Source organism: Heterocephalus glaber, unplaced genomic scaffold (assembly GCF_053883595.1).
Source record: "Heterocephalus glaber isolate CG9 unplaced genomic scaffold, H.glaber_assembly_v1.0 deba00001504, whole genome shotgun sequence".
NCBI lineage: Eukaryota > Metazoa > Chordata > Mammalia > Rodentia > Bathyergidae > Heterocephalus > Heterocephalus glaber.
Genome location: NW_028258324.1, coordinates 17874862 through 17887446, shown reverse-complemented (window position 1 = coordinate 17887446; position 12585 = coordinate 17874862). Strand labels below are relative to the sequence as shown.

At 35.0% G+C, this 12585-nt stretch overlaps 1 protein-coding gene across 2 annotated transcripts in view; it reads right to left on the bottom strand.

Moving 5' to 3' along the window:
* Rasa2 (RAS p21 protein activator 2) overlaps nt 1-12585 on the bottom strand; it is a 134414-nt gene that overhangs the window by 59411 nt on the left and 62418 nt on the right. For both annotated transcript variants that reach the window (XM_004834356.3, XM_004834357.3), the window contains exons 6-9: nt 6874-6957; nt 5225-5297; nt 1769-1845; nt 709-810 (exon numbers count right to left, since the gene is read on the bottom strand). In XM_004834356.3, coding sequence (XP_004834413.1) covers nt 709-810; nt 1769-1845; nt 5225-5297; nt 6874-6957 — 336 coding nt within the window. The remainder of the gene's footprint in view (nt 1-708; nt 811-1768; nt 1846-5224; nt 5298-6873; nt 6958-12585) is intronic.

The window sequence follows — 12585 nt, the reverse complement described above, 5'->3', positions numbered from 1 at the left end:
ACATCAATATAATGTCACTATAGAGTCATGAAAAGGTAAAATAATATTGTAGCCATTTTTGAGCCCCAGATCTCCTGAAACATGTACTGACCGACTCAACAACATCAGGACTGCAGACACTCAGAAAATAACATCAAGGTCATCCACAGTGCATGTCAATGGAGCATAGTGAGGGAAAACCATTGGTTAGATCCCATAAACAACTGAGTACCCTGAATAAACTCTTTGCTTTCAAATCTCCACAGTTCTTATGATCAACAATAAAGCTTCTAACTGCAGATGTTGATTTGTGACCAAATATCTGCCCACTTGGGCAACTCATGTAATATTTTAAATGTTATCCATTTCCTTAGTGTTAAGATTTCATTTTTAGGGCCCGGGATTTAGCTCAGTGGTTTTGCCACCTGCTGCGCAAGCACAAGGACCTGAGTTCGATCCCCAGTAACAACAGAAAAAAAAGATTTCAGTTTTTAAACAGAAAAGTATTCTTAGACAATTCAGTTCTTTTATGTCAGTAGCACAAGCCAAGTTATAATGTTATCAAATTACTTATATTTCTGCAATAATGAATTCATAACCAAATTAATTAATATTAATGACTTTTGGCTTATTCCATAGCAAATTTAAAACATTCTGACTAGCATTTATTTGCATGTATATTGTATTAAAGGGGATTAATCTATGGAATTCACAAGAATTTTTTTTTACCAGGCTTGATGAGAGGAGTCATTTCTTAACACACTCACAGGAACCTTAATTTCACCCAGGAAAACATCTTGGACCAGGTTTCCATTATTCCACAAGTCGATCCTAAAAATTGAAAACTGACTTTATTTATGCAAAAAATGTTTGAGAATGCAGATCAAACTACTGTCCTTATATTATAGCATTAATTTTACATGCTTAAAAATAAAAAATGTTAGCAGTGTCATGTACCTCACTTTATATATATATATATATATATATATACACACACACACACACATATATATATAGGAGGAAAGCAAAATATTACAATGGCTTTTATTTTAAAACACACACACAAAAATTAATTATAAAAAGTCTAAAAGAAGGCACTTAAATTTCTTAGTCTGAAAAGTCTAGGCTTTATTTTAACCCATACCAATAAGGATAGGAGAGTTACTTTGTTGAATTTGAGAAAAGAAACCAACACAAGATTATAGTTCCTCTCTTATTACCAATCCATAAAAATAGGTGACTTAGAAATATGTACTACCTGATCACTCCAAACACATGATTAATATACCCTTTAGATGACACACTATTAACACCACACCTACACATGCATTTTTAAAACTTTCCTTTCTAAGTAAGTCCTAGGAAATATCATAAACTTCAAACACATGCACCTGATGAATTTATCTTCTTACCTCACTGAAATTTGATAGTCAGCAGATATGTTAAGAAGAATAAAACAATTATTTCTAAATGGCTTAAATGTAATTGGTTTTCCATTCATTATGCTATGATCCAGATATTTAAGGAGCAACTCAATTAAGAAAAAAATTTAAAATACAATGAAATAAGTGAAAATTAGGTCATCTTTGTTTATAAAATATACTTTATTTCTGCAAATACATCAGATTATGAAAAAATAATTTGTATTTAAATTAGACACATGTTCAACTAAGTGTCATCAACCAACTTGCCTCAAAATTCTGTAAGCCTGGTTCATCTTTCTCAGTTAAATTTAGGATTTTCTTTTGGCAGAGAAAAAAGCAATTCTGTAAAATTCCAAGGAACATACCTAATTTCTAGCTTTTCAATGTCCTCCTCTTCTACCTGGAACTGGGATTTTCTGGTGTAACTACTGGATCTGGTTACCTATAGACAAAATATTTTAGTAAAAACATTTTTTTAAGTATCCTTTTTTCCTCCTAAAACATGAACTTAAAATGACCAATCCTCAAACATTTGATTAGGACTATAAATAAAGGAAAATGAGGAGATAATATTTTGCCCGGAAGTCTGGAAAGTGTGCTATGGAAGTAGCAGAAGTTAAGAATGAAGTGGAGTGGGCTGGGGATTTAGCTCAGTGGTTCCGCCACCTGCCTCACAAGCACAAGGTCCTGAGTTTGATTCCTGGTACCAAAAAAAAAAGAATGAGGTGGAGTAAAAGAATTTTTAAAAACCCTCTTATCTCTGATCAACTTAATACACAGCAAACATTAGGCTCTCTGGCTAAATGTTATCTGCTAGTGACTCAAACAGCGAAAATGTCCTATTTCAATGAAGTTTATAAATTGTTTAAAGACTTTCTCACATTTCTCAAAATACCAATCCTACTCACATTTCCTTCCTACATTTTTCATGAAGATATCAAGACCACTGGCAGGAATTTCCTCACCTATAGTACTATCCACCTGAACATGTCTACCCCTACACAGGCCTATTTGATTTTTCTCATCCTCTTCTCAACAAGAGAATAAGATGATTCTCATCTTTTCTAAGACTACTCTACCTACATATAGTATGTAATAAGCATGCAGAAAGCATCCAATCTATTTTAATTACTGCTTTCTTTACTAGCTTGTTCATGTCACTCAAGTCAGAAAAATTCTCCCCTTAAATTATGGTCTTTCTATCTCTTTCTTTTCTCAAATATCTTAAAACTGTAATTCATCCCACAGCCTGTACTTCACCACCCACTCACGACAGTAACTCCTTATATCTGGCTTCCTCACAGATCATCCTCCTAAAATCTCTATCTGTATCATCCAATCTGATGATCAATTTTTACTTTCACTGTTGATCTTGCTCTCTAACTTACTGATCAATACAACACAATAGCTTTTTTCCCTAAATCACGTTTTGCTTTGAGTTTATCCTGGCACTCTTCAGATACTGTTTCTTCCTCAGAAACAACAAATGGGTATTCTCCAAGGTTTTATCTTTTATTTTGCTCTAAAAATGTCTTGGAGCTGCACAGGCCTACACAGTTTACAAAGTGCTTTCACATCCATTATCTCCTTTGTTCATCAGAACACTGCTCTGAGGCAGGCATGGCTAGATTTACTATCCTCATCTTAAAAATGAGGAAGCTAAAGTACAGAAATGAAGTGACATGCTCAAAACTGGATCCTTAGTAAGTGGCAGAACTGAGCTTCTTCACTTTTCTCCTTTATTGTATTTGTCTACCCGCTTGGCCTTCCTGACTCTCTGTAAACAAATCCCGCACCTTCATCTACAACCATCATTCCACCTTATGTATTAGTCATGAACAGCCAATTAGAGCATTTTACATGTCAGATCTCAAGCTTGGTATGCCCCAAACTAAACCACTAATCTTTTTTCTCCTAATTTATCTATTTTTGCAGATGTAAAATCATGGGGGCAAAATTTGACTTCTTTCTGTTTTCTTCTATAATTGTTATTTTGCCCTTTCTTATCTTCCCCCTCCTATTTCCATATTATTTTTTTTGAAAAGACCTGCCCTTTTGTTACACCTACACTGTAACAGTCTCTTGAGCTTTGTATTCTCTCCCTAAGCCATCTAGCACACAGATCATGGTTAATTCTTTCCAGAAATATTGCCTTACTTCCTATCACTTCCAGGATCAAAAACATTCAACGGTTAAAATTAAAGTGCCTCAGTCAGGCACTGCAGAGCTTTCATCAGCTGGTCCTATCTTATCTTTCTAAACTTACTTCCCATTACATTCTTAAAGAAAGCTAGCTAAGTCACTATTTCCTCTTCTTTGAACATAACTCTGTTTTTGTGTCCCTGTGCCCAAAATGTTCCTTCTCTATATATTATTTCCTATAAATTAAGACAATATAATCTTTCTTCAAGTCTTTCCTGACCAGCTCAGCTCTAAGAGTATCTCCTACACTTTACTGCTGGGTATATGCATGCACATGTGTGCTTTCTGTCTCTTGCTCAAGTTAGAGGACAGAGACTGCAACTCGTCTATTTTCACAACTAACTCAACAAAGAGCCCACTAAATACTGCAAGCAGGTCAGGACTTGACTTTCAAAAAGCCACCTGCTTGCTGCAAGGCCCTATGAAGCATAGTAGATTCTATCCCAGTTGAGGTTTACAATATATGGATGAATGGGTAGTGTGAGTGCCTTTGGTTAGTAGACCTTTAAACTTGCTACCTTATTTTCTTCAACTTAGATGTAAGAGTTAATAACAAATGTAGAACATCTGCACCAAGTCCTTAGCCACAAAATGGAAAAGTCACATTAGTACATTTTCTTTTATTTTCTTTCTGCCTTGCTTCCACCCACCCAATTTCCTATTTCATTTTTGGCATTTTCTTCAGCTTGTGCTCCTTTATTAAAGTATAGTAATCAGGCAGATACAGTCCTCTAGTACTCTTTCCACTTTAAAATACAGAAAAAACACATACAAAAGAAGAAAAAGCACAAAATGTAACTCCTTTTTTCAAACCTTTCTCACACCAGTACCAACTGCAACATGTTCCATGATTACAGAATCTTTTAGAAAGTTTGCTTGATTTTTTTTTTCTGTAGTCTTCAAGTAATATGAAAAAGGACTTCTTTAACAAACACTGTAAAGAACTCCCAAGCAATGAATTGGGGGACAATTTCAAGCAGATGAAGATCTCCATGAAAATAAATATGTGTCTACAGAGTGAATCAGATTAAAAAGAAACTTAATAATAACTATAACTATATATGTCTATATAACATTTTATGTTTTTAAAGGATTCTCACATGCTTTGGGCATATATGAAAAAACTCCTGAGTTAGGCTGGGCTGCCACTGTTTTCCTTTTTCCCTTCTTCTGTTTTCCCTTTTCCCTTCTTACAAGGTAAGAAACTTGAGCCTCACTAAGTGTGACCTGTTCAAAGACACATGGGATTAGATTTCTGATCTGCCAAGTCATGATCATACTGTACTAGGAGTTTTCAAACAGTATGCTACAGAACAGTCCTGTGGCCACTATGTAGCAGAGGGGGCCTGAATTGGGAGAGGATTTGGAGGACAAAGTAACAGTGAATATGGTGAGAGTGGGTGTGTGTGGCCCTGGCCCTCCCTACTCCTAGACCAACGAAAGCTCTGCATTTATTCATTTTATGTTCATTACCTCATGGTTCTACTGCTTTCTGGATAGAAATGCTTAGCTGTATTAGTTGTTAAAATGATTACCATGGGCACAGTTTGAAAAAAGAAATCAATTAGAATTCAATATTGAATATTCAATGTCAACATTTACATAAAATAAGAAATTACCTCAAAGTAAAAGATTTCATTAAACTGTGGATTGCTTGTTTTCTTCTTTACTTTTGTCTTCTTCTGGTCATTCCTGTTCCAATTTGGTAGAGTTTTACCTTGTAGAACTTAATAGTACACAATTATAAAACATGCTATTTCCAACCAGGGAGCCTGACCTCTCTTTAAATGTTAAGATGACCCAGAGAAGACTGCAATTTTAAATATTACTTGGAGGAAAAAAAACCAAGGTGTCCCCACAATTCAAATAAAAGAATATCCTGTGTATGACAAGATTTTTATTATTCTCTCTATGGTTACAGTAGACTGACTGGTATGTTCTCTTAGGGGTTTTAAAACACACTGTACTCAGAACAAATGGTGAGAAGGAAAGCAGTGAGATTTAAGAGTGCTTTTTTCTATGTTGAGAAACACCCAAGAAACACCTCAGAAACTTAAATTCAGTTTACTCCTTGGGCTTCGGCTACAATAGTGACTTTATAAAGAAAAAAAACCCATTTATTTGGAAATAATTACAGATACTGAGGAGGTTACAAAGGATTGGGCAGAGAAGTCATGTGCCTTTACACAGCCTCCTCCCCCCATATGAACACCTTAAATAACTGTAGTACAACAGCAAAACCAAAAGTGACTTTCAAAAATAAAAACTAATGTTAGTTTCTAGCTGTATGTTACTAAATAAAGAATCTGTAGGGTATAGATCATTAAACATAAAAAGCTTCACTAGGTTGAACATTTTTAACAAACAAAAATAAACCCATGACAGCATTTAATGTTATGAGTATTTGCTTTTAAATTTAAAACCTTCTGTAATAATAGCATACCATTATTTGAGCACTCATGGTATTAAACATGGTATAGTATTAGGTACTTTATATACATACATAAATACATTTTGGGAAGTGACTTACTAGTGATTTTGTTTTAAAACAAGTAACTAGAGCTCTTAGGGATGGGGTGAAGGGATGTGCCTGCATATGTATGTCTGTGTATGCACAGGAAATAACTGTGCTTTCGTTTTCTAATTCTAAACCTTAAAATATAAACTAGACAAATTTTAGAATAGACAGTCTCTTAAAGAAGCCATAATAAAAAGTTATAAACTATCATAAAGTGCTATATGTTTTTTCATAACTTATAAATCCATTAAATCAATGATACTGACACATTTCATCACGTTCTATTACTTTAGCAGCTTGTCTATAGCTTGGAATTCTCTCTGTAGAGCACTGACAGATCTCATGAGTACAAAAGGCAATTTTCAGCCCTGAGCTGCTTTCCAGATAACAATGTGGAAAATGCCTTGTAATTCTAAGTTGGCATTTATTAGAAGAGGATTTCACCAGGACAAAATTTAGGACATTTGAAAGTAGGAATGCTGATGAGAAGGCCAAGTTTATGTTTAAAGTACATTTTAAAAGTATAAAACTGAGGTTTTTCTTTAGCCTAAAGAGTATGCCATTCAATTTCTGTAAAAACAAGACTTGGTTGTTTAAAAGTGTGTATGAGAGCTCACTAAAGACTCTTCTTTCAAAGCATTCATTACTTTGTGTCATAGTTACTTAGCATTTGCTTTAAGAACCTTAATTTTCCAATTCTTAAATCCAACTTTAAGCTTCAAAATCCAGTAACAATTCAATAAACATTACCTAGAAGGACCCACTAGAGAAACTGTTGCATAAGGATCACAGCTTTGTCCATTTATGAGAGGTAATCCATGGCATGCCTTGATGCTAAAGTAAAATAAAAGAGATTTAAAATGTTAAAAGAGTCATGTTAAATGACATAAACATCTTTTGCATGTGTGTTTATGCTGCTAGGGACTAAATCCAGGGCCTCATGTATGCCAGGCAAGTGGCTCTACCATTGAGCTACATCCTGAACTCTAAAACATTCTTTAAATACAAATTAATACACTCAAAAGGCTCAAAATTGTCTTCCACATATCTGCCTATATACCAAATATGTATATATACATATATTTATGCTATATTTTCAAGATAGGACTAAATAGGAATGCCACAACAAGTACTGAGACTACCAAATAACACTAACACATTTCCGCCTGCTAAATACTCAAGAAGGTAGTACATTTTGTGGTTTGCTAATACATCAAAACTGCTGTGGCTTCTAAAAAGAAAAAGAAAATGGTGTAACCTTAAATGAGAAACTACAAACCAAGTCAGCTCTGTGGTATCAAATCCTCCGCTAAAGCATGAATGACATACAAGGAAATAATTGTGGTTTTCACTTAAAACTCTGATTCATAAATATACAGCAAGCCTCATATAATTCTGTAGCTTTTTATTCTGATTCTCAGTAAGAGTTACTGCACCGTTCTGTAGAAAATGTTTTAGATCATAAAAAACAAGATCATCTAATCCACTCCATGGATTGTAGTTGTTGATATTTACATGGAACACAGAATCTGACTTAATGATTTGTTCCTCAAATTTTCTCACTAATTACTGAGTTACTTAGCTTAATATCTAAGGGTCTTCATTACTAATGCTTCATAGAAACTCATGCATGTTGCTGAAATGTATTCTCTGCTTAAAGATGAAACCTGTTGAGCAACATCCTTATTTTTCTCCATAACCCTAGATCTATGTAGGTTAAGTGCAAATGGTATATTGCTAGATAAGGAGAGAAATGATAACGTGATTCATTTCTGCTAAATTGGGTATCAAAACTCAAATTCAAGAATTTCTAACACTAACCAAAGAAAACACAGGCCAACATAATAATTCTGGTTTTTTAATGTTAGGTTCAGGTACAGTTAAATTTTTCCAGTGTGCATATTGTTCAAAATTTATACTTCTCAGGCTAAACCTCAAAATGATACCTGATCAATTTATAGCATTTGTAGTTTACTATGCACTTTCACAAAATGCACTTAATTCTCACAATTACCTTTGAGAAAAATACTATAAAGCCATTTTAATAAAGCACAAAGAGATTATGTGAGAAAGTAACAGATAAAAAGTAATATTAATTTTAAGCTAACCAACATTCAACTTATACTTTCTTAACTGTCACTAAAGTCCAGTGTTCTGCATTTCCACTGTGCTTGAAAATACTGTATTACTCTTCTTCCAATATCTAATTTATTTCATATACATATCTACTATTTGCTACATATATTCTGAAACATTATTTTCCTAATTACTTAGGATTCCACTGCTCTTTCAGTATGTATGTCAAACAATTTCACACATCATAAACATGAAAGGACAGGGCCAGGGATTTAGCTCAGTGGTTCCGCTGCCTGCCTTGCAAGCACAAGGACCAGAGTTCAATCCCCGGTACCAATAAATAAATAAATTAATTAATTAATTTTAAAAAACATGAATGGACAAAAAGCAATTACTGAAAATAACTTCACGATACTGAATTAACATATTTTATATGTGATATATAAAACATTTATATTAATACATCATCTAGAAATTATGTGGGACATAAATTTAATCCAAACGTTTGTAATATAGATTGGTCTGAATCTTTTTCTTGAATTGTTTTTGTTTTTGTTTTTTGGGGGATTTTTGGTATCGGGGATCGAACTCGGGTTCTTGCGCTTGCTCAGCAGGCGGTGGAACCACTGAGCTAAATCCCCGGGCCTTCCTTGAATTTTTTAAAAAATTAGAAGATAAATGTTAAATTCTACATCCACCTGAGATGGAGTAACAGGGATTTATCCTCCACCTAAAAGAACTTTAAAAATAGACAAAACCAGCAGCAATGGGCAGTGATCCCTCAGGTGAGAATATAGAAGATAGTGAGCCCTTCAAGTGCCCCAGCTTATTGCCAGATAGTCTCCATGAGAAGAGGAGACAAAGTTGTCATTTGCAGGAGGTCCAAGTGGCTGAATTCCCAGGGAAGAATACTAGGGAAGAAAGCAGCACAAAGAAAAACCTCCAGAGCTACAAGAATCCCCACTGGGTCTTCTGCTAAGTGCTAATAAGCATGTAGATGTGAGGAAACTACGTGGGGCTGGAGAAAGAACCGTTTGAAAAGCGTGGGGGGAATAATTCCCACAGCCCACACACAGCAAGCAAGAGATCCCACCAGTCACAGTAAAAAACATGGTAATTCATGGGTGCTGCCATGGTGGTAAGAAAATATAAGCCCTAAAATATAGGCTTCTTTCATCCATTTGAAAAGCTTAAAAGCAAACCGTAACAGATCAAACTGTTTCCAAGTAACTCAAGTGAAACCTTAACAAAACTCAAGTATAGTCACAGAAACATAAAAATATCCAGGAACTTCACATGGTTTGGCATCCAATAGAAAATAATCACAAATGCAAAGAATCAAGAAAATATGACTCATGGTGAAAATAAAAACCAATCAAAACATCTACAAATAACAAAGGAAAAGAACTGGCAGAAAAAGACATTTAAAAAGTTATTATAACTATATTTCACATATTCCACAGATAGAAAACATTAAAAACTGAAAGCCTAGAGATGAAAAATACAAAGTCTGACATAAAAAAACAAATGGACTAGAATCAAACATTTGCCAATAGTGTGAAAGGAGCTGGACAGACACAAGAATCAGAACCTTAGTTAAAATATTTTAAGTTTGCAATGTGAGATGCCAAAGTGGACATATAAGTCTGGAAATCAGAAGACAAACCTGGACTGAATGCACAAAGTATAGGCAGTTTTTAAAAACTTCTCATTTTGAAACAACTGTAGTCTTTAAATAAAAAGCTATGAAAGAATACTTAGTTTCTGTATAACCAACACCCAATGTTAACATTTCAAGTAACCACAGTGAAATTGCTGAAATCAGGTATTTTAACATTGATGTGTAATTAATACTATTAACTAATCTTAAACTGTGTACTTTACTCAAACTCCACCAGTGTTCTACTCTGGGCAGGATATAATACATGATCCCATATTACATTTAGTTGTCATGTTTTCTTAGTCTCCTCCACTATGAGACAGTGTTCCTTTCTGATATAGTTATTTTGTCAATACTGGAGCTTCACACTGAGGTATATCTCCATCCCTTTTTAATCAGTTTTTATTTGGAGACTGTGTCTCACTAAGTCACTGAATTGTCAGATGGAGCTCAAACTTGCAAGCCTCCTGTTTCAGCCTTTCAGAGTACAGGGATTACAGGTGTGTTCCACCATGCCTGAAGTCTGGCTGATGTTTGCTCATGGTTACACTGGGATTATGAATCTTGATGTCCTTTTCAATACATTGTATCAAGAGGTACTTCATGTCTCATTATTGGTGATATTAATTTTGATCACTCAGTTAAGGTGGTATCTTAAATTAGGGTTCTTCCAAGGAGATTCTTTGAGATTATACAAGTACACTATTTGTCATCGTACTTCTATTCACTCATTTAGTATCCATAGATGTTTTATCACTGGACTCAATTATTCTTAATATATGTTTTGTTTTGTTTGAGACAGAGTCTCACTACGTAGTCCAGGCTAGGCTTGAACCTAGTAGATAGCCCAGGCTGGCCTCAAACTTGTGGTGATCCTCCTGCACCAGCCTCCCGAGTGCTGGGATTACAGGCATGTGCCACCATACTCAGCCAATATACTTTTATTTTTAATCAACAAGTAGTAATTGTACATAATTTATGAGTACAATACATGTATATAATGTGTAATAATTAGATCAGGTTAATTGGTATATCTATCACCTCAGACATACATGATTACTTCTTTGTGTTAGAAACATTCAATTCCTCTCTACTAGCTATGTTGAAAAATTCAATTAATCACTATTAAGCAATATCCTACTATGGTATATAGCATCAGAAATTATTCTTCCTACCCAACCACACCTCTGTACCCACTAACCATCTTCCTTCCACTGACACCTTCCTGACACCTTTTCCAGGCTCTGGTAACTACTAGTCTACTCTCCTTCTCTGTGATCAGCTTTTTGGCTTCCACATGTAAGTGACAATGTGTATTCATTTTTGTACCTGCACCCAGTTATTAATTGTGGTGTTTGCCAATGCTGATTTTTAATTTCCTTCATTCCTCCTCCATTTATTAAATAGACTAGAACTCTACTGTAAGGAAAAAGCAATCCTTTCTCCCTTATGTATGTATTTATTTGTATCAGTACTAGCTCATGGATATTTATTTTCCTCTGCAGATTTTAATTATCATTATTACTTATTTTGAGGCTTAAGCTGTTACAGATTAGGTCATTCGGAGATTCTTCAGATTGACTTCAGTGTTCTTTCTACATACCCCCATTATTATTTGAGCACTTCCTTAACTTTCTGACTCCATAAAATACTCCAGATTCGTATTTTCCCTACCCAAGCCCTGAAATCAGCCACTGTTAAAAAGAAGTACAGATTCCTTTGCAGGAGCTATACTATCTAATAATGCAGACACTGACAACATATTGCTATTTATATTTAAGTTAATTAAGCACAATTTTAAAATCAGGGATTTTTTAGTTTTTTTGCTTTTTGGCAGTACTGGGGATTGAGCCTGGGGCATTCTACCACAGAGCTACATCCCCAGCTCTTTTAATTTTGGTGACAAGGTCTTGCTAAGTTGTTCAGGCAGAATTTGAACTTGGGATTCCTCTGCCTCAGCCTCTCTAGGTTGCTGGGATTATAGGAGTGTACCACTGTAAAAATCAGCTTGTTAGTCATACTAGCTGTTTTTCAAGTTTCCAACAGCCACACACGGCTAGTGTGTATTATATTCTACAATAAAGACACAAAACATTTTCTTCATTACAGAAAGATCTACTGATCAGTATTGACAGGATAACAGTATTTAAAAACCAAGTCATAGGTGCTAAGTATACTCACTATAATGGAGTGGTATCGCTTCTAGGCCTCCTTGGTGAACAGAGCTAGTATGTACACACACACAGACACACACACACACACACACCCTATATGTTTTAGACAATTTTTCTTTAGTCTGCCTTTGGGCCAGGGATTTAGCTCAGTGGTTCCACCACCTGCCCTGCAAGTGCAAGAACCAGAGTTTGATCCCTGGTACCAAAAAAAAAAAAAAAAAAAGAAGTCTGCCTTCAAAGGAGAACAGAGAAAGGGGGGTGGAATACCTGGGGGCAGGATGTGGTAAGAAGAGATGAGGTCTGGGGAGACAAGCCTTTTAATATAGTAGATACCAGAGCATGTTTACCTACTAGTGAGAACCATCTAGGGAGGCGGTAAAGCTGATGGAACAGGAAAAAAGAGGCATAACTGAAAAAGTAAGGTCCTTGAGTAGGAGAACTACATGAAATCTAGAGCTAATATGGAACAAGAGAAGAGTCTTAAACATAAGGTCAAAAAGGCAGATGCAAATCACATATTTGAATTCAGAAAAGCAAAACCAATTTCAAGTC